The 23,086-nt window shown below is 40.9% G+C and overlaps 1 protein-coding gene across 3 annotated transcripts in view; it reads right to left on the reverse strand.

Moving 5' to 3' along the window:
• STK3 (serine/threonine kinase 3) overlaps positions 1 to 18,486 on the reverse strand; it is a 110,064-nt gene extending 91,578 nt beyond the window's left edge. For 2 of the 3 annotated variants that reach the window (XM_081204812.1, XM_081204813.1), the window contains exons 1-6: positions 18,247 to 18,486; positions 11,828 to 11,908; positions 10,500 to 10,628; positions 6,932 to 7,046; positions 3,985 to 4,149; positions 2,855 to 3,022 (exon numbers count right to left, since the gene is read on the reverse strand). In XM_081204812.1, coding sequence (XP_081060938.1) covers positions 2,855 to 3,022; positions 3,985 to 4,149; positions 6,932 to 7,046; positions 10,500 to 10,628; positions 11,828 to 11,908; positions 18,247 to 18,269 — 681 coding nt within the window. In that variant the 5' untranslated portion in view covers positions 18,270 to 18,486. The remainder of the gene's footprint in view (positions 1 to 2,854; positions 3,023 to 3,984; positions 4,150 to 6,931; positions 7,047 to 10,499; positions 10,629 to 11,827; positions 11,909 to 18,246) is intronic. The other variant, XM_081204811.1, reaches the window with a different exon arrangement.
• Between the last annotated feature and the right edge of the window lie 4,600 nt (positions 18,487 to 23,086).

Genomic DNA, 23,086 nt, shown 5'->3' on the forward strand with positions numbered 1-23,086 from the left:
TGGCCACGTGACCCGGAAGTGTCTTCGGACAGCGCTGGCCCCCGGCCTCTTGAGTGAGATGGGCGCACAACCCTAGAGTCTGGCAAGACTGGCCCGTACGGGCAGGGGTACCTTTACCTTTACCTATTTCATTGGCTATCATTTGTGGGAGCAGGGGAAATTGAAGTCTGGTGATGCCAAGCTTTATGTTTGGTCATACTAAACCATGGTGATGAACCTGTGAGGCTCTTCAGATGCTGTTGAACTACCAAACAGCATGGCCAATGGACAAGAACGATGTAAATCATAGTCCAACCATATCTGGAAGGCCGCAAGTTCCCTACCACTGTACAAGAGATGCTGGTTTTGGGTGGCAGGCCACCACATAGAGTTGCCACAATACTGGAACAGAAACATTTATACAATGTCCCCATTATAGCCATCTTTCATATTTCAATCTGCTTCACCATTACTTCAACTCTGATATGTGAACAGGAACTCTGAAGCACTTCCACTAGAGATTGCAATCTACTACTTACACCAAGTAAATCTTTTCCCCTTTGAGACTTCCTGCCACAAAAGTTGATACTTTAAAGGTTTTAAACATCTAAAAAGAACATTCACTGATGCCAACGAAGCAGGTGGCCCTTACATCTGACATTCCTAAAACTACTAGTAACATTAGATCAAGTGTGGAAAGTAGCCCCAGGCATACTACACAGATTTTAAAATATAGTAAATAGCCTACTGCATTGGCTGATTGTCAACACCTTTCCAACCGCAGCAAGAATGGGTTGGTTTTGACAAAGATCTGATATATATTCCCAAATACTGAGCCCTAAAGTACTTTTATTGCAATCTTTCAACCTGAAATCCTTTCCTTACCTTCGCACTCTCACAAGATTTTGTACAACTCCTTGAGTAGCTAGTGTGTGGTTAGGGAGAGGAAGCTATGCTTGTTTGCTTGGAATCTGCCATTTCCGCCCCTGCCAAAACACTTGTTTAAAAAGTCATGTAATATCTCTATTAGATTGTAAATGCAATTGACAAGGAAATGGCCTACTGGCAATGCATTACCTTTGTGGCAGTGCCAACCAGCCTACAGCAAAATAGCATAAGGAATAACTTCAGCATGCATTCCCAAGTAACAAAACAGTGTTTTACATAAATACCACAGAATCTAAGCAAGATCCAGAAAAAGCAATGAAAATTTGCCCGAGCTTTCATGCTTGCCTATATCAATTGAATGTCTTAACGAAAACAAAATAGAAAAGCATCTACATATGTCCAGGAATCTTGTGAAGTTGGATCATATAACACTGGGGAAACTATCACAACTGAAATCTGTGTATTTCTTCTCAACCACTGTAACAACTCTCTAATAAAAATTAAGAAGAACTGTAGGGTATCAAATATACAAAAGAGTATTAACTGCTTACAAGCCCTTAAAAACCAGAACACAAATTATTAACAAGAACATGTGCACCATATAAGCCAGAATTGTTATTTTTAAAATGAATTTGCCCTTTTGATTTAATACGACTGATTACAAGCATTACAAATATTCACATTCTGTCAAGTTAAAACACTAACCCTTAATTTAAAAGCAGCTATTATGCTTAGAAAATATTCTCCAATAATTTAAGCTCGTACCTTTCATTACCAAGTGCAACTACAAGCAATTATGTCAAAGTTATCCCAGATGTAATGAGGATGATATCATTAAATTTTAAGAAGCCATTGTAGTCATCACTAATCATTATGTCTCCAAGAATAAGGGCACATATTTCTTTAAGATTCAAAAAATCATTTAAAAAAATATGTTTCCTTTTCACCCTAAACAAAATAGCTTCATTATATAAGAAAAATCAGCTGCTTCTGTAAAATAATTAATAGTTCAAGTTCCAAACTCAGTTCACCCACTACAAAATACACACCGTTACCCTTTAACAAGACGCATGAGTGATGGAATATCCTTTTTCACAGCTGATCCCTTGACAAGCTGGAATGATCAAGGATATCACCAAAAAGCCAGAAATACAGATTGCCTATGCATTTTCAGTGCCATCAAAAGTAGCAGCTGCACTGCCTTTTTCACATTCCATGCACACATGAATAATAATAATAACAGACAATAAATAAAGGTTTACAATTAATTATATCATGCATAGTATGTCCATAGTTAAAGCATTGTTTTTTCCTATTGGAACAAAAGAGATGACATCGCATAGATATAAGACCCATCACTTTTTTTAAAAAAAAGCAAAGCATGTAGCCACTAAAATATGAAATATGAAAACATTAAACTACTCTTTATTTAATTCTTGTTCTAAACTCAATATGTTTTTGGACTCTATCTCCCCTTATAGCACCATCCAGCATGGTCAATGGCCAGGAATAAAGGGAGTTCTAATCCAACAACATCTGGAGAGAAACAGGTTCTCCACCCCTGTGCAAAAGTGATTTAACTCCTAAAATGCCCAAAAGAGCAGAATCATTAGATAAGCAAACATCAAAATATCCTTGGTGACAGTAGCTGTCTTTTGGGGGGAAATCAAAGCAGGTGTAATTGAACTTAAGATTTTAAACTATGTCATTAACAGCAACAGTTGCCTATTAAACGACATGAAGTAAACAATCACTTTTGGACTATATTAACTGTTGTGTAGCATATTTTAGTGCCTTCTACCACTATAAGATTTACACTTTACTCGTAGCAGTTTAGTTTTAAATCTCCGATCGAAGTAGCAAGTGGACATTCAGCTGTAGTTCCAATCAACTCAAGATGACCAATGTAACCACTTGTTCCACTTTTCCAATGAGCAACAGTATACAGCATGTAATTAATAACAAAGTCACTGTGTATGATTCTTACCCGCATTGGGTGTATATCAGCATACGGAGGCTTTCCTTCTGCCATTTCTATTGAGGTAATGCCAAGGGACCAGATGTCTGCCACACAATTATAACCAATCTCTTGTATTACCTCTGGAGCCATCCAAAATGGAGTACCTATGACAGTGTTGCGTTTTGCCATTGTATCCTGTAATGACATTATTAAGAAGCTTAACATCTCTCAATGTATTTGCATCTCTCTCTCCCATTATAATATCACATGGAATCTGTGCAACTGAACTTAACACCAGTGCCTCAAGAAAGCTCAGCAATGCGCTTTCTCCTAAAAGGCCTATTTCCAAGAAAAACAGCCTTATTTTAGATAGGTACAAAAGAGTCTAATACAATGTTCTGGAGGCCATGTTTGTGCCTTCAATAATTAAACAATATTTGAAGCCGCAAACACATGCATAGTTTTTTCACACATTACACGTGTGTGTGTGTGTGTGTGTGTGTGTGTACACACACACACACACACACACATATATATATATACATACATATGTGTGTATGTGTGTGTGTATATATATACACACACACACATATACACAACCTCTGTGTGTAATTGCAATATGTGCTTACAGAAAATGTGCATCTAAGCACACAAAAATTACAGTCATATGCACCAGGGCATTGGGACAGGCCATAGCTCTCTACGCAAATACATCTGCCACAATATAATGTATGAAGCACCCTAAATATCTGATCCCACATTCAACTTCAACAGTCCATAATCCAGTGTATTTTTCAGTAGAGAAAGTATTGTCAGAAGTTAGGCCTCCATCTCTAAAGGCAAACCACTGAACTATTTTATTCACATTACTTTCCCAGCCAAGTGACACATGCGGAACTGGTTCTGTGAATGGTTCAACACATGCTCTGGGCATAACAAAAAGTCTGGGCTCAACCCACTGTTCAAAAGTTCTGCAGGACACAGTTTGGACAAGATTCAAAAGGCACACACAAGAAAAGCTGATTTCAGTAAGCAAAGACTGCCAAATTAACTGCACCTTTCAAATGGGAAAAAGCTCCATCTCTCCCTACAACAGACTGTAGGAAGCGCAGTGCATATTTATAAAATATGACTCTACCCATACACTTTATACTTACAGTTAACTGTCCAGCCACTCCAAAGTCAGCTAATTTAGCATGCCCTTCGGTGTTTAAGAGAATGTTTCCAGCCTTTATATCTCTATGTATTTTTCTCATGAAATGCAAATATTCAAGTCCTTTAAGCGTAGATTTAAGAATGGTTGCAATTTCATCTTCTGTAAGCTATGGAGAAACATAAATAACATTTTCTTCTTCTGTGTGTACACACACTGATTACACACTTACGTAAACAATTTGAAAGACTGAGAAACTGTAACACAAAATTATGCAAACTGCCTTATAATTATTATTTATATAGCACGCATAAGGTTATGCAAAATGTTTTACAAATACAGAAAGCAAGAGCCCCAATCAAGGTCCCACTCCTGCAATCCAATCCACATGGCTTGACCTCCTCGAACATGAATTAGATCCCACAAAAATCAACAAGCATCAAACAGGAGCAGAGGTCCCACAAAAAAAAGACTGTGGACGGAGGACCTAAACAAACAGGACATGAAAAGTGAGTGTAAGAGTTTGTAATGTACTCAAAGCCTGGCTTGTGTTTTATTTTATTATAGATACAATTCTCCCTGTCTTCCCAATTTATCAAAACAGGATTGCATTACAAACTTTTCTGACAATGTGCCCTTTGGGTTGTGTATTTACTGACTGCAGTAGAGTTTGAATTGCTGGTTTTGAACTTTAAGGTCCTTTATTGCTTAGGGCTGGGGTACCTGAAGGATCAGCTTTCTCTATACACCTGCCTAAACTTTAGGATCTACTTAAGGTAGATACTAAGAACCTTGAACACATTCAGTACTAAGCAAGTAATTTTTTATTCCCACCCACCCCAACATTTTAAATATATTGCTGCTTTAAAATAAGTTTTATATGGCCGTCTTTTTTATGCATTTTTAATGTGTTTTGTTGATTTATTGTACATAGCTTTAATATTTTTATCTCTGTTGTAAACTGCCCTGAGATTATGATTATAGAGCAGCAAACAAATAGATAAAACAGTGCCCAAATACTACACCAAATCCATGTGCGTCATTAAAATACAAGTAATGCCATTTTCATCTGTCTAGATTGTTGAACTGCTCCATCACTGATTACAGAATTCATGGTCTAACTATGACGGCCCACATTTTCAGGACATCTTCCTTCAACCTTAGGATGCTTCCACCAGAAGTCAGACTGTGAAAATCTAAGTAAATGCTATGTTGCTGGGATTCTGACTAGCACACAGCCTCCAAGACACAGGAGCACAGGACTGAGCTCACAACCACACTGATTCTGGTGGCTGCACTTAGGAAACACTAGTCCGTGAGGACATATCCATGGACAGCTATATAGAAGAAATATGACTGGAAATGTGAGAAGAGGCTCAGTCATATGTATGCTACAAGGCTAGTCTGACTTCTAAGCTCCAATTCCTTGTGATGGATATAATATATGTGCTTCTAAATATGAAATCATAAACCAGCCAGTCCATCGTTTTCTCTTTTTCTTCCCACAACACTCAAGCATGTCTCAAGCAGACTCTCCATCCTTATAGGATTTCAAACAGAGGTTGGAGGGGCATCTATCATGGATGCTTTAGCTGAGATTCCTGCATTACACGCTGTTGGACTAGATGACCCTCAGGGTCCCTTCCAACTCTATGATTCTATGAAATTCTTGACTAAACTAAAATTGTTGGCACTGAGTTTACTTCTACTAGGTATTTTCTAATGGTTTCATTATTTCCTTCATGAATAATAAGCAATAAGAAAGGAGGACAAACTGATTTTGTATTTTACCATATCAAATAATTTTAAAGAGAGGAGAAAAGGTAAAACTATCATTCTGAACCAGATACAGGTCTGGTTTATGTGTAACAAAAAGTCACTGTTTTAAATAAACCATGGTTTATGGTAGATAGCAGGTCCTGACAGAGGAACCCACGTCCGTGGTTTGTTTTTCTCCAAACTATGATTGGAACTCAAGAACAAGCACTGACATCCAAATGTAATGTGTGTGGTTTTTTCCAGTGAAGTTCACATTTAAAAACAAAGGTCTAAGAGCCAAATGGCTTATGAACTACAGTCAGAATCTGTTCATTGAAAGTTTATGATCTTTAAACTTTTAAACTATCAGCCTGGCAATAAATATAAATATTAATGTTAATAATGAACATCAGCTTGTATCTGAAGAAGTGTGCATGCACACGAAAGCTCATACCAAGAACTAACTTAGTTGGTCTTTAAGGTGCTACTGGAAGGAATTTTTTTATATCAGCTTATAAATACAACTGAATTTGCACCCTCATCCTAGCAGCCAGCAAAGGGTTGCCTCTCTTGCCAGTCTGCCCCTTCCATGACCCTCCTGAGTCAGGATCACAACCACTGACTGAGCATCAGCTTCTCAGACTCAAATTCCTACTTTATGCATCCCAGTTCATGTTCCTACCAGCCCACAAATATGGTTTTTTACTTTAATGTCCTCTACAGCTTGAACACCACATAAAAGAGAGAGAATATCTTCTTCCTTATAAACAGCCATGAAGATTGGTTGATGCAGGGCTGCTTCATATTCCAGCAACCCAAGAGACTCAGCCTTACTCCTCTGACATGTTGGTATATACTAGTAATATGATTTGCCAAGGTTATGTCTGTGGTTCTCTGAAAAAACAGTGGATAAATCATATTTCCCTTTCATAAAATTCTTACATTTTCATTACACATGGTCTGAAAAGATTATTAGACTCTGTCATGGCATGTTACTGTACTTTAAACAGCAGCAGGAGAATCACTATCACTAATATAAATCACTATCAACTAATATAAACGTAAAAAGGGAAAGAATGGGGCCCTTATGAACATCCTCCTCAAGTTAATAAATCTTTGTTGGGAACACTTTTTTATGCATGCAAACAACTGCAAAGGTAACAATATTTTATAAAAAATAATTAAACACTTACCGTTTTATTACGTAATCTAATTATGTCCGAGACAGAACCAGCTCCACAGTACTCCATAACAATCCACAGGTCTGTGTTCTTAAAATAGCTGCCATAGTACTTGACAACATAAGGGCTGAACACAAAAACAGAGGTTATCAACATACAGATGTGAACCTTCAAGAATATTAAGAAGCAGTAGTGTCCAGGATAAATTTTGCTAGAATCAGAGCTTGGTATCATTTTTCCAAGCAGCTGCCTGAGTTTTATGATAGGATTTTATCAAAACTTCAGAAAGATACAAAACAGAACTAAAGATGTTGGTACATGTGCTAATAATTAAGAGTGCAAAATAGATAGGTAAGGGAACCCTGACCAGTAGGTCCAGTCGTGGCCGACTCTGAGGTTGCGGCGCTCATCTCGCTTTATTGGCCGAGGGAGCCAGTGTACAGCTTCCGGGTCATGTGGCCAGCATGACTAAGCCACTTCTGGCGAACCAGACCAGCACACGGAAATGCCGTTTACCTTCCCGCCGGAGCGGTATCTATTTATCTACTTGCACTTTGACGTAAAAGCTAGGTTGGCAGGAGCAGGGACCATCGCAGGGATTCGAACTGCCGACCTTCTGATCAGCAAGTCCTAGGTTCTGTGGTTCAGACCACAGCACCACCCGCGTCCCTTGCAAAATAGATAACCACACGCCATTTTTGTATATGAATGAAAAAGTCACACACACAGGCCCAGTGGCCAAATTAGGCCTCCTAGGCCTCTCTATAAGCATTTCTCGAGGCATCAGGATTTTCTCCAGAGGCCACACACCTCACTAGTCTCCTTCAGTGTTTCTGCCTGGCCAGAATGAATCCTTAAATTCTGATAATGTTGCCTACTTGCCTGCCTGCCTGCCTAGATGACGGACAGAGAGGGTCATGTGACTGTAGAAACTAGCCTATGGTAGAAGCAGTGCTTATTTTCTTTTAAAATGTTTAGGAGTACTCTCATTTTGACTCAAGAAAATCACCATTTTATAGTTCAAATCAGGAAAAATAAATACTGGACAAAGGACAAAGATTCAATAAATGTTTAGGGATATGCGTACTCCTGCGTACCCCCAGAAAAAAGCACTGGGTAGAAGGTACAAATCATATTCATTGCTCTACCCACTTTTCCCCCAGCTCCATTCTCCAAGGCCCCCAGAAGGGAATGTGGCCCTCAAGCTGAAAAATGTCCCGTCCCCCCATGTCACATACCAAAGTAGAAGAGAAGAAAAAGAATCCTAATTCTGGTTCCCCCAGCAGATCCCAGAAAAATCTGTTCTGGTTGGTCCCCCAACCCTTCATAACAAATTTTCAGGGACAATGGAGGCTACAAGGGGAGGGGAAAATTAGCAAAAATTACCTCCCAAGCCTCTTCACTGGATCAAAATCCCTTGAGCTCACAAAACACCAATGGTTAGATACAAGCCAATATGTTCCTGCCCCCAATCTACATCTTACTGCTCATGCTTGCCAGCCAAATTGCTGGTTAGAAAGCATGAGCATGGATAATGGTAACCATTTGTGTGGCGCTATATATTCATTCAAAGGGTTCCTTCATATGTAACCCCTCTTTTTTATTCATACTCCCAAGCAGCAAGCGATCCACTTACAGACACCTGCTTCTGCACTATATTAAATGTCACCTGATTAAGGTAACTGTATCTAAAAAGCCCCATAAAATATGTATTTGAACATACAAGACAATATTACAATCTATTCATAGGGAAATTATCTCCATTATTTAGGAATTTTAAATACATAGCACCACCACACAGCATTAGTCTCTTTGCTTAAGAGAGTTTAAGACTTCCTTTTCTCCCTAGGTCAAGGAGCTCTCATTGCCTCTAGATTTTAGTGCTTAACTTTTATCTCTCACCACTACTGAGTTAAGCACAACTACTACTACTGACATATCAGTGTCAATAGGACATCTCCATCCAAATCCAACCCGGAGATCTACCAAACTCTGAATAAATACATCATAAAATCCCATTTCATCCTTATCAGCGATATATGACAGACTTTAAACCTTGCCCCTTACAATTGTGCTATTCCTAGGATACAATATTTTGGGACAATCTCCATAACAAATTCTGAAGACCTTACACTAAAGATTAACAAACTGCAATAAAAACAAATGATAAAAGCCTGCCGAAGTATATATGATATTTAAATATTTAGAGCTGAGCAACATTCTTGCAATCTTCTAATTCAGGTCAGTTAGTCTTACTTTAACTACTGTGTGTTTTGGGGCATTTGCATTTGTCCATAAAGATCTTCGCTGATAAAGAAGCAAGCCTCTAAAGAAAGGGAGGTATTCTCCACACAAATATTTTACAAGGGAGTGATTCACAAATATTTTACTAAGGGCACACCCTTATCTACCTATCACTGCCAACCTTCTGCATGGATGGAAACCCCACTTAATCCCTCTTACTGCCTCATCTGAAGAACCAAGGCTCTCATCACCAGTGAATAACTGCAGTATAGTTTAAAGGAGTTCCAGCATCTTGATGCCTGGCTCCTCTGCCTTGCTCTTGCTAGCTAAATAGAATCCCCAAAGCAGCTGAAGAAAATTTCAAACACAGGAGCCTACACCAAGATACGACCTGCTCTCAATCCATGAGACAGGGCAGACTGTAAACATTTATTAGAAGGAGGATATCCTCTTTGCTCAAACTACTCCAGACATATTTCCAGCTTCTTAGTCCAAGGAAATCTATTCAATGCCATCTCAAAAACAGAAACACCCTTGCACCACTACTAAGGAAGACCACACATGAGGCGTAGTGGACCCCACTATATCACTGATGAATGGAAAGGGAGATTGGGATTTTTTGTTGACCACCCTACAAGCAAGTTTCCTAGACAGCATGTATGTATTCATACATCACCATATTTGCTGTGCTAAACAGCATTCTTCAAGGAAACCTTTCTTTAAATAAAAACAAATTGGTCCACTATTCGTTTCATTCCAGTATTTACCCTGCATCTAACCTGAACTGTAACTACCTGATGTCAATTCTGAGATGAACTGTGGAATTCATTGCTTTTGTATATTAGACAGGGGTCCTCTGTGTTCAGCCTTAGAAGTCAGCTTAAAACAATTTTGTTTACACAGTACTACCCTACCATGCAACCTTGTTCTATGTTCTTTTGATCTTTGCATTTTTGTGCATATAGCCTTTGAGAATATTTTTCCTTCATTCAGCAGTAATTTATGCATAAATAAATAACAAACATGAAACATGATCAAGCTTTGTCAGGGCACCAGAGTCAGTACCAAGGTATAAAAATACTTCAAAGAAAGAAGAAAGGATGCATCAGTCCTCTTCCACTCACCCAACTGCATTAGCCAGTAGGTAGAAAAGGCGGGTAGCAAGATTAAAAACCCAATAAAGCATCCACATTTCTCATAACTGAGCTGTGAAGACTTTAAAGGAGACTTTGAACTTCAGCTTGAAATTCTCAGCAGATTCAAACTTACACTATCAAATATTTTAGGCATTAAAAAAAAAGACAGAAGAGTCTCACAATAAGTATGTACTTCATACCTGTCACATTGTTGCATTATAGAAATTTCCTTAATAATTTCCTGCAGATCTGATTCAACAGGGACTTGCTTAATTGCCACTACTTGCCCAGATTCTTTATGAATGGCTTTAAATACACTCCCATAAGACCTAGAAAAGAAAATAGTTTCCAACTAATTTAAGTTCTGAATAACAAAATTGCAGTTCATTCAAACCAACCTATAAATAGTTAATGCAAAAGCCACGTTTGTTCATTGTAGAGGCTTCATTTTCACATGCCTCTAAAACAGGATGCCCTGGCTTTAAATGTTTGTTTGTTTGTTTGTTTGTTTGTTTTTCTTTACTGCCTTGTATCTGAGGATCACAGGGTGGCTTACAATGTAAAAACATAAAAATGCACAGCATAGTAACAAACAAAAGCAATAACCCCCCACACACAGAAAGTTTAAGAGGCTGTAGATTGTTTAATTAGCCAAAGGCCTGGGAAAAGAGGCATGTTTTAAGGCACCAGGCGAGTCTCCCTAGGGAGAGGACTCCACAAATGGAGAGCAACCACAGAAATATGCAATAGAAGTAATGAATATAAAGATCTTAATAGTATTCCCTGATTTTAGGAAGTACGTCGTTTTCTTAGATGGAACCGACACCCACATAGCAAATTGCTGCCAGTGAAACAGGCCTCAGTCTATGCTTTTTCAGTAGAACAGGCTTCCTCAAACTCGGCCCTCCAGATGTTTTGGGACTACAACTCCCATCATCCCTACCTAATAGGACCAGTGGTCAGGGATGATGGGAATTGTAGTGCCAAAACATCTGGAGGGCAGAGTTTGCCTATGCCTGCAGTAGAGTGTGAGCATTAACATATTCCCTTGGTCTGTGAGAAATGCCAGTTAACCTGCAATAGGTCTTGTTGATGTTTCAAAGAGAAAGGAGGATAGGGAGGTCAGCTATGACAGCAACAGAAGCTGACTTAAGGGGCAAAACACCTGTTTAGAAGCATGCAAAGGAAAAGAGTTGTGGGGATGGAGGAAGAAGAAATGCAATCTGGAACATAAGCATGGCTAACAGGAGCAAAGATAACTAGCCCCTACTCCACTCAAAATAACCAAATCGTGTTTTCATTTCATTTTTAATTTTTAAATGCCTATCAGAGCATTGTTACACTCACATGGGTAATATGGAGCTTTCCCACAGCTCCAAAATATTTCTTGGCTGTGGGCACTAGTCCAAATAAAGAAGCTTTTCCAGCTCTAGGTCAGTTGTACTATTCTTGTCTGTGTTTGTGCAATGTTTTGTTTAGAGTCTTCCCAACCATCCCACCTCTCTGCAGCACATAAAGCAATACATACCCTTCACCGAGCTTCTCCAATACATCAAATACTTCTTCAGGCTGTTTAGTCAAGCTGTCCTCGCTTAGCTTTTTCAGTTTGCTATCAAAAATATTTTAAATAAACAAAAATTAGTGATTTGCTATTTCTTATTGTAGATTCATTGGGTCGTATTCAACAAAGCACTGTGCAAATGTGCAAAGATTTTTCCTTGTGCAACAGAACCTTTTCTCCTTCTCCTCCCCTGCACACCCCCTAGATCCATGGTTCCCAACGGTGGGGCACACAGGAATGTGTGGGTGGGTTGGGGGAGTGTATAGGCTAGTGAAATGTTGGAACTTACTTGCAATGCTGCTTAATGATTAGATTCCTACTGTTTAATTCTAAGTTCTTCTCAGCACACCAATGCATGCCAGCCTCATGAGACTTTCATGTATGACATGTGCTCCTGCTGATGACTAGACAACAGTTAAGAACCACGATATCCCCTACAGAAAGGCATTATACTGAGTCTGTCTAACCTCATACCCAGAAGTTCTAGAACCTCCTCTGCTCATGTTCTGAACACTCGGGACAGAACAGTTCAATGTCAATATTTTCTCCAGCCCTGTTCTGTGAGTATCTTAATGTTATACTTCCAGTCCTAGAAAAGGTGAGAGCCTATTTTGAAAAATGATTAAACAGAACACTTGAAGCAGCTGCCAGATGAGTCTTAGTTGCCACCAGAAATTCAAATTCAAATGTTTGGAGTGGGGAGACCCTCCAGTCGAAGACGAGGAAATTGTAGTCTGCTTTTGTGCTTCGTAAGTGGGGGGGGGGTGACAACTAAAAAACTAGTACAATAATAGTACAGAGCCACAGAGTTGCACCACAACTTTGTTTACTGATGACCAGAAACTAGCCAGCTCTAAACGTGTATATCCAGTTAATCTTTTATGTTGGTTTTAAAATGAGAACTAGGGTTTTCAAGTGTTAAGGAGTTGAATGAGGGCCAAACATGGAAAGGGGAACTGTAGGGGTCTTGGTTTGAGGAGGCAGCAGTGGAGGAAAAAACATCTGTCCAAGGAAAAAGCAAAGACAGAAGAACAGTCATCCCAGTGGTATCATTTCCCTTTCATGTACATACACCATTAAGTCACCAACACAGATATTTGCCCTCTGTCTTGCAAGTTCCCTCATGAAATCAGGAAGCTAAGTTGATCAAAAACGAAGCTAACTGAAGAAATCAACCAATGAAAATTTTGCCAGAAATCCCCTTGCAAGTTGTAGAAGATGTATGAACATTCAGAAAAAGTACAAAGAGCTGAGATGCTTCTTCTATAATACTACCCAGTCCTGCCCACATAACAATGCAATCTTATCACAACATGGTGCTTTGATTTTAAAAAAGGAAAAGGATGGCAGATTATTGCCAGTGTGTTACCATTCCAAGCTGGCTACCAGCCAACCAAGCTGCAATTGTCTCTTGATGCTTAAGGATTTCTACCCTAATATATAGCAATGTTCATTTTCCCAGGCTGCAAGAGTGTATGCTCTACTAATACATACAAAAGTCCATGGAACAGCAACAGAACATTTTATCCAACTACTCACAGTTTTTTCATCCAAACCTTTAAATTTAACATTTACTTTGCCATTTTATTTAAAGAACACTATTTCTGTTCATTCACATGTGTGATATGCAGTAATGGACAAAAAAATTAAAATAATTCATGAGAGCCTGTGTGGTCTAGTGGACATCAGATCAGGGCCACTTCACAATTAAGTTGGCAATAAATGGAGCTCTTTACCAAAGCACATGCTTTGCATGCATCAAGTCAATCCCTGCCATTTCCAGGTGGTGATGGAAGAGTCACTACCATGCATAGTACAAGGGCTATGTGGACAAATAAACTGGACCTCATATAAGGCAGCTTCCTAAAAACCATGGTTGTCCTCAGTTTTATACTTTTTGGGGGCTGCAAAAACCAATCACAGCTCTTTAATCAGTATGCATATAACACATTTCACAAACAAATATTTGCTATATTCACATATTAATATTCTATAAGCATATGTAGAGGATTTTACACGTGAAAAAGTAACATGATCAGGGCCCAAATCCCACATCTGGGTGCTTTTATAATTGTTACTGAAGTGAATTTCTGCATTCTTTAATAAATTTTATTGTGTTTTGTTGTATTATATATATCGTAAATAGCTTTGGGACTTTTAATATATAAAATTATATACAGGTCTGGAAAATCAACCTAACACTCACTATATTGATTTGAAGAAATTCCTTTGTCACAGATTCAATACCTCATCTCTTCAAAAAGAAGAAAATATACTTATCTCTTACTACAAAAGCACCACACATAGAGACTATACGGCACTGTACCTATTTTAACAATCTACATTATTTTACCAGTAGAAGTGGTGGTTCTGAAACCTTGCACCTCTTGGGAAGCAGCAGATTCAAATTCACACAAAAAAAATTCCAGCTGAGTTACAGTGGTACCTTGGTTCCAAAATGGCTTAGTTGATGAACAAATCGGCTCCCAAATCGGCAAACCCAGAAGTAAGTGTTCCAGTTTACGAAGGTTTTTCAGAAGCCGAACATCCGTTTTGGCTGTTAGCATTGTTTCCGGGGCCAATCAGCCAATGAGAAGCTGTGCCTTGGTTTTTTAATGTTTTGGAAGTCAAACGTACTTCCAGAACAAATTGAGTTCGAGAACCAAGGTAAAAAGGTAAAGGTAAAGGACCCTTGACAGTTAAGTCCAGTCGCAAACAACTCTGGCTTTACTGGCCAAGGGAGCCGACGTTTGTCCACAGACAGTTTTTCCGGGTCATGTGGCCAGCATGACTAAGCCACTTCTGGCAAATCAGAGCAGCACACGGAAATGCCGTTTACCTTCTCGCTGGAGCAGTACCTATTTATCTACTTGCACTTTGACGTGCTTTCAAACTGCTAGGTTGGCAGGAGCAGGGACCGAGCAACGGGAGCTCACCCCGTTGTGGGGATTCGAACCGTCGACCTTCCAATCGGCAAGTCCTAGGCTCAGTGGTTTAGACCACAGCACCACCCGTGTCTATTCTATGAAGTTGCAATATATTTGATGCAGTTCATACAGAACTGGGTCCAATGTAGCATTGCTTTCCCCATTTTTCTGTCAGGCTTACGGAATGACTTGCCAGATGACTAGTGCCCAAGGAATCATTCTAGACCTCTTCTTACAACCCAACTTCATTCTTCTTACTTGCTTGGGGGAATCATTTTGTATATTTGATCCTTTGAATCTGCTTTGGCCAAACTGTGTTTTATACAGCACACGAAAGTATGCAAACCGGGAGAAGTTTTTAACATAGCCTACAAGCCAAAGTTAGTCTAAAATAAACTGTATTTAGTTTCTAAATGAAGCTGGGGAATTTCCATTAATTGCTGTGCTGTCTCTATGCTCACTACAAGGATCTGTTGCAGACATTTGTTGGCCCATGTTCATTTTAAATTAGAAGTGGCATCTGACCCAAGAAATGGAGTTAAGAAAACTAGTCTACAGCAGAACAAATTGCTTATGAATACTTGAATATTTATAACCACATGTAAAAACAAACAGCTTCCTTAATTTAAAAACATAGGAAGAGAAGAGAATATATATGGAAATCATAGGCAGTTCTCATGTTTACAAAAGCAAGGAATGAATATTTTCTTCCTAAATGTAAAAAAAAAAAAAACTTGAATCGAAGTTTATATAAGCTTAAGGGGTGAAAAAAGGCATGAACTACAAAAAAAACCTCTTGATGATTAATAATTTAAGCATTGCAATTGTAAAATAACACAACACATTGAAAAGTAAAGACAATTTAAAGAGGTGCACTCTCAAAAAAGCATAATATGTTTTGCCATTGTTAGAAATGCTCAAATTCTACCCCCCCAAAAAATGAAAATACTTTATACTGCATATAATTCTAACCACATCTACCATTCCTATGTAAGCCAGTAACAAATCTTGGTGCATGGTTTCTTTACAGAGAGACAAACCACAAGCCCAGGTTCAGACATAAAGCTAAGGCTACCCATGGCTTAGCACAGGAGTGGAAGAGAAGCAGCTGTGATTTCTCCCCATGCACCAGCATGCTGTTCATTTACTTTTAAACCATAGCAAGCTTAACTGCCAAGAGGCTAATAATATTCCAGGAAAGGGCTTTTCTTCTTCCATGGCTAGCACAGAAACCAAGTACAGTGGTACCTCAGGTAATTCGTTCCAGAGGTCCGTTCTTAACCTGAAATTGTTCTTAACCTGAGGTACCACTTTAGCTGATGGGGCCTCCCACTGCAGCCACGCCACGCCGCTGCCGCGTGATGTCTGTTCTCATCCTGAAGCAAAGTTCTTAACCTGAGGTACTATTTCTGGGTTAGCGGAGTCTGTAACCTGAAGCATCTGTAACCCAAGGTACCACTGTATGAAAAGGGAAGGGGAAACAAAGTGTTCCATCTCTCCTCTGTCAGTCTGCTCCTCGCCTGCATAAAACTTCTAGTCACCAATGGCTACCAAGCAAGTTGTTGCTAAATAAAGGCTGCCTTCTCACAATAACAGCATCAATGCTGGCAGCCCTAACATACCTTACTATGATTGCAAAGTGGGTTTGCTAGCCATGTGTGGATCACAGCACCAGCCATCACTGAACCTCTTTCCGCTGCAAGTTACTTTAAGCTTGCAGCTGTTACTATAATGTTGGGGAAAGAACTTAGCTCAGTAGTAGAGCACATACTTTGCATGCAGAAGGTTCTAGCGCCAATCCCTAGCATTAAAGAGATCAGGAAGCAGGTGATGGGAAATACTATCTGTGGACAGCAACCAGCCATCCGAGTAGCCAATATTGGACTAAAAAAACAGCTAGGAAATTGTCTGAATACAGTTTAAAATCAGCATCTCCCCAACCCAAAAATATGACAGACGTTTATTATCTATCAATTACAGGAAAAAATATATAATGTGTTTTTAGTCCTGGTCAACTTGAAGATTCAATATATCCTCAGAAAGTGCACATAACAGGGCAATTCAGAACACCTACAGTCTGCTTCCTATGTAGATGTTGGAAAGGGAAGCTTGAGATCATTATCTACCCAACCCAACAGATTAGCACAGATACAATGAGGTAATATATACAGTAATATACCAATAAACATAGTTTTTAGGGTATGTATGTTTTTACCTCCTATAATCTTCCAAATATAAAATAAGTTGTGTGTATTTCAAGATTCCCAAAACCGTTTTTTTTTTTAATAGATGCTGTCCCTTCAGGGATTTCATTTCTCACAATTTAGCACTCTCTCCTAAATCCATAACTTGAGTAAACGAAATCCAATAGCCTAAACTGAAGCATGTTCTTGACATTGAGCCAGAACCTACTGTCATTGTCTGTTTCATACATACACTTCCAGAAAGATTTGTAATAATGCAGACAGGCCGTAATTCCCCAAACTTCTATTCCCACACCCCTTCACTAAGATACAGGTCAGATGTTTCAGCAGGTCTCTTCCAAGGGGACCAAAAGAAGGACATTCAGGAAAATGCAACATTCTCTCTGCCCCATGGGAAGAACCGGCAGGGAGGTCTAAAGTGGGTGGCGTACATGCAAGTATGAGAGAGAAATTAATTTCTGCCCCACTCCTACACGAACTACAGATGGGACCATGTGTGGGGTCTTTATCCCTCTGTTGGGACTATGAAGACTATGTACACCGTGGGGGAATGTCATCAGACTGACCCAATGCAAACCAGTCATGTCTTAATGTCCTCTAACCAAACTGTCAAACCCACAAGCAGCATAGTAAAAGAATGGCAAAGGGGGGGAGATGCCACAATTCCTGCTATGAAGGCAAGCAGTACACATCCCACGTTACTAGTGCCTACCTGGAAACATTAGCCCAAACCTGTGCCACTCTGAGGCACAGAGATCTGGGGAAGGCATGATCCAGGCCATCATGCCTCTTAGTGTGTGTGTGTGTGTTTAACAGACATGATTGGGCATTCACTGCTTTCCCACATGGGGCGTCGGCTTGGGGGAGGGGGAAATGTACACGTGTATTCACACGCATTCACACAGCAAAACTGTGGCAATGATGGGGCGTCCGTCGACGCTTAGCTAACACTAGAACAGATGTCTTTAAGAGGTGGGAGGGCGAAGTGTACATTTGAAACACACACACTCAGGATCCCTCCTCAGAGGGAGGCCTGGCAGCAGGGGGATGCGGGGAGGAAATGGTGGCCAGAGGGGACGAATCCACCGGGAAGCCTCCCCGGGAACCAGGAGCCGGAGCGTCAAGGGAGGCGCCCGGGAGCTGCGCGGTGCGGCCTAGCCTGGCCTCCTCCTCCTCCTCCCTTGCGCCCAAAATAAACCTCGCCCCCGCCCGCTCCCGCGGCCTCTCGGGAACCGGGGAGGCCCTCGGCCGTTACCTTTTGGGCGCTGCCTGCTCCATGGCTGCGGCCGGCGGCTCCTGGGATTATTCCCGCCCCCCTTCCCCACAGCCCACCAAAGGCGAGGCGCCGTTTATCTACCCCTCTGACAGGACCTAACAGAAACTCTCCGCACAACTTTCCTTCCGCAGCTGGCCCTTTAAAAGCGACCCTCCCCTCGCGCCGCGTCCGCTGCCTGACTTCAGCGCTACGCACAGGACGGCGCCTTTGCTGCTTGGGACGGAACGCGCCGCCCACCCAGCCTCTATTGGTTGAGGCATAAGGAGATGCGAAGCGGCCATTGGCCTCTCCGAAAATCAATCGGAAAACCCAGAAGACGGAAGAGAAAGTTACACTTTACGTCGGCTGGAAGCGAAGCGGGAGCGTTTGCTATAGTGGCACGCAAGGGAGGGGGGGTGGCGAGCAGAGTGCGTCATGACGGAGGCACGCAAGAGGGGAAGGTCCCCTTTGCGTAGCTGGGGTCCCAACGTGAACCGGTGCATCTTGGGTTATGTAGTATTCTGGGCCACATGTGTTCCACTGCCTCCCGCAGTTTGGTCAAACTCATGCTGGTAGCTTCGAGAACACTATCCAACCATCTCATCCTCTGTCGTCCCCTTCTCCTTGTGCCCTCCATCTTTCCCAACATCGGGGTCTTTTCCAGGGAGTCTTCTCTTCTCATGAGGTGGCCAAAGTATTGGAGCCTCAGCTTCAGGATCTGTCCTTCCAGTGAGCACTCAAAGGTGATTTCCTTAAGAATGGAGAGGTTTGATCTTCTTGCAGTCCATGGGACTCTCAAGAGTCTCCTCCAACACCATAATTCAAAAGCATCAATTCTTCGGCGATCAGCCTTCTTTATGGTCCAGCTCTCTCTTCCATACATCACTACTGGGAAAACCATAGCTTTAACTATACAGACCTTTGTTGGCACAGTGATGTCTCTGCTTTTTAAGAAGCTGTCTAGGTTTGTCATCACTTTGCTCCCAAGAAGCAGGCGTCTTTTAATTACATGACTGCTGTCACCATCTGCAGTGATCATGGAGCCCAAGAAAGTAAAATCTCTCACTGCCTCCATTTCTTCTCCTTCTATTTGCCAGGAGGTGATGGGACCAGTGGCCATGATCTTATGGTGATATATTGGTGGGTTAATCTTTAGTTATGGCTGCCACTGGACACTTGCTGGAAAGTTAAGCTTCATTCAGTGTAGTTGCCCTTCTGCAAGTAAATAAGACTTAGGATAGTGCTAGAAAGACTCTCTTTCACATATGATCAGTTCTTACCGTTTCTTCATTTTTCAATGCCTGTGCCAATTTCATCCTGTTTTAGAGCTCCATGGAAGCAACCTGGAAAACCTTGCTTTTCCAAGAGGAATAATGGGAGCAAGAGTGGCTTCCTCCCCACCTCATTCCTCACCCCACTGCACCTGTATAGCAAAATTATATTCAGCTTGATTTTCAGGAGATGAGATGGGAGGATGAGCAAAGAAAACTGGTCAAGCAGTTACTGCCACATCCTCTTGCAGGGTTGCAGGGCTCTTTGACAAAAGCATTCTTCCTATCTTCACAGATATTGCAGTGACTCCAAGTATCACACTGGAAAACTTAATTAGTTGGGGGGGTTAATCTCTCCAGGGGATTGGAGTGTGTATGGAAACCTCTGTTACAGGAGTAATCTGAAATACTCCGATGCAAAACTTTGAGAAAATACAAGTGCTGACGTCAATTTTAAATATCATGTGAAAAGCTCAGTGGCGTAGCGTGGGTTGTCAGCACCCGGGGCAAGGCAAGTAATTTGCGCCCCTAACCCGTGGATTTTAGCAGGGGGCAGAAAGCTGCGAGTGCGAGCGCCCCACCCCCAGATGTTGTGCCCGGTGCGGCCAGCCCCCCCTGCACCCCCCACGCTACACCACTGGAAAAGCTGTGATCCTGGACACTTGACATGAATGGATGGGCTAGAGAGGATTGTCAAAACTAGCCTACTGAGCCTGAAGGATAAATTTTACATTCATTGCTTTGCCCACTTTTGCCTCTGGCGTCATGTGCTACTGACACAAAGCCCTCAGAAGGGAATGCAGTGTTGGGAATCTGAGGTGAGATACCCATGTAGCAAAAGTTGCCCCAAGTTCCAATCACTACACAAAGGCAGCTTAAGGTCCAAAATAGTTTACTGCTATAGAAGATACAGTTCCAGACACAGAGAGAGAGAGCTTGTAGACTTTTGACTTTGGCAGATGCAAGCAGAAAGTATTTCTGTTGCTCCAGCTTCAAGACGTAACACAGACTCTGACTCACAGACTCCCAGGGGGAGGGGGCTCACTGACTGACCCCAACACACATCGCAAGACCACAGACGCTAGTGAAATGACACACCTTAATCACTTATATAGACAACACTAGGTTGTTACTACAGTGGTACCTCTAGTTACGATCTCAATTCGTTCTGCAGGTCCATTCTTAACCTGAAACTGTTCTTAACTAGAGGCGTGCTTTCGCTAATGGGGCCTCTTGCTGCCACTGTGCCCCCGGCAAACAATTTCCGTTCTCATCCTGGGGCAAAGTTCTCAACTCGAGGTAATTCTTCCAGGTTAGCAGGGTTTGTAACCTGAAGCGTTTGTAACTCAAGGTACCACTATATAGCAACTGACTAGGGTGATCTTGCACCTGTTGACTTACCTCAGACCATGGGGTGATTTATGCTCATTAAGAAAATTAACCCCTTCCTCCATGTTCAGTTCCTCCAACATGCAGCCCTTGATTTGAAAAGGTTACTCCACCCCTACAAGAAATACTGCCAATAAGAAAATTAGCAGTTGTAATATGAGATAGGTAACCACAGGAGGGAAGAGTAATATTGCACCCAGGTCTTGCTTACGCTGTTCCCATAGGCATATGGTTGGCCCCAGTGAGAACATGATGGTGGAATAGACGGGCTACCTGCCTGATTCATCAGACTCTTCTTATGTTCTTAACTGCCTTTAAATTATATTTAATGTATATAGATTGTGAATGATACATGGTTTGATGTCAAGTTAATATTTCAGGTTCTTGTATTTCCAAATAGTAGAGCTGAAGATAAGCTGTTGGCATTTTATTCAAGGTTTTATCTTGGAGATAAGAGAATCATATTTCTTCCTCTCTTTTGTATTTCTCCTCAGAGGGGGTAAATTCCAACCATCCTGTCAAACACAAAATAACCTTGCATGCTTATCTTAGCATGTACATCCTTAACCCTGGTTATAAATAATACTGTTGCAATCAGAATCTGAAGGCTCTTCAGGGAAGAGATTGCCCTTCAATCTTTCACACAAAATTTAGGTTTGATTGAAACAAACTGTTGAAGAACCTTAGGATTATATTGAAACTGATCCATATCATTTGTACTTGGCTGTCCCTTACTTTCACATTGGCCATTATGACTGATAGAATGGCTGCTGATTCAGGATTAATCCAGCTCTAAAGCAATAACAGCCACAGGCTGCCCATAACGCACACTGATTTGCAATGTACAAGCAGTCTGCAATCCATGGGGAGAAACAAGTTTTCTTTTAAAATATTTTTAAAATTATACCCTTTTTTTAGTCCCATCATGGATATGTTGTGCAGATTTTTGTTCTTAATTATCACACATTAATGGTGGTTGGACTCTTAAGGTAAGTGTAAAATTTGGAGGAGAGGGAATCCTAATTTAGAATGCAGACCTAACCCCAGTTAGCTGAGAGCAGAGAAGAGAAGACATTCTGAACTATGACTAGCCATTCTATTCCAACTTGTTGTTATAAGAACTCTGTAACTAAGAGCTAGTGTCTGAGCTTGCTGTTTTACTCCTTCTCCCTCACAATTCCCTTTCCTTCTGAGTTGTGTCTTTTATATTGTAAGCCTATGAGAAGGGATTGTCTCACCACTGACATTCGTAAGGTGCTCTGGCAGCCTTGCTTGGCTAAAGACCAGAGTTAAAATGTTTGAAATAAATTAAGAGCTATGGTGGAAAGCTCAGCTAAAATGCTGTCCAGAGTGCAATACATGTGGAAAAGATTAATTCCATCCTAGGAGTCTTTAGGAAAGGAAACAAATATGTAACTGCTGATATAATGTTTTCATACAAATCTGTGGTGTGGCCACACTTAACAAATACTATGTCCAGTTAGATGCCTCTTCTCAAAAAGGTTATTGTAGAGCTAGGAAAAGTGCATAAAAAGTCAGCCAATGTTATCAGGGACCAGAGCATCTTCCACAAGAGGAAAAGCTAAATCATGGGAGGCTTTTTACTCTATTTAAGAAAATGCAACAAAGTAGAGACATTATAAATTTATGCATAGTGAAAGTGGAGAAAGAAAGAGGTCTTTCAGACCTTCTCATTATAATAGAACCTGGGTGTTGGGAGTGTCAGGTGTGCAACTCTGCTTGCACTGTTGGGTGATAGACCTGCTTGGGGAGGGCAGAAGAGAGAAACCTTCTCGCTTCTTAGACTGTCCTTCCCATGCTGACCTCTTGATCTTCCTTCAGTGTTAAACTGACACTCTTAGGGTTGCTATTCTGACCTCCCTTCTTTTCTTTTTTTAAAGCTTTTATTTCTTAATAATTGAAGTACCACATGTGTTGAATAACTGTTTATTCTGCTCTCATTTTATGTTTCAGATGTTGCTGCTTGGCTCCTTGCTCATAGCTGTTCCTTACACTGCTCCACAATGTTTATCGGAATCAATTTGCTAGCTCAGAAACAAATGGAATCATCATTTGAAACCCTGGTGCCAAAAGCCATCATTTCCTGTAATGAGAGACGCAATTTGCCCATTAGCGCCACAGTAAACCTATCTAGCACATTTATGCAGCGTGCCATGAAA

Source organism: Podarcis bocagei, assembly GCF_964188305.1.
Source record: "Podarcis bocagei genome assembly, chromosome: 8".
Lineage (NCBI taxonomy): Eukaryota > Metazoa > Chordata > Lepidosauria > Squamata > Lacertidae > Podarcis > Podarcis bocagei.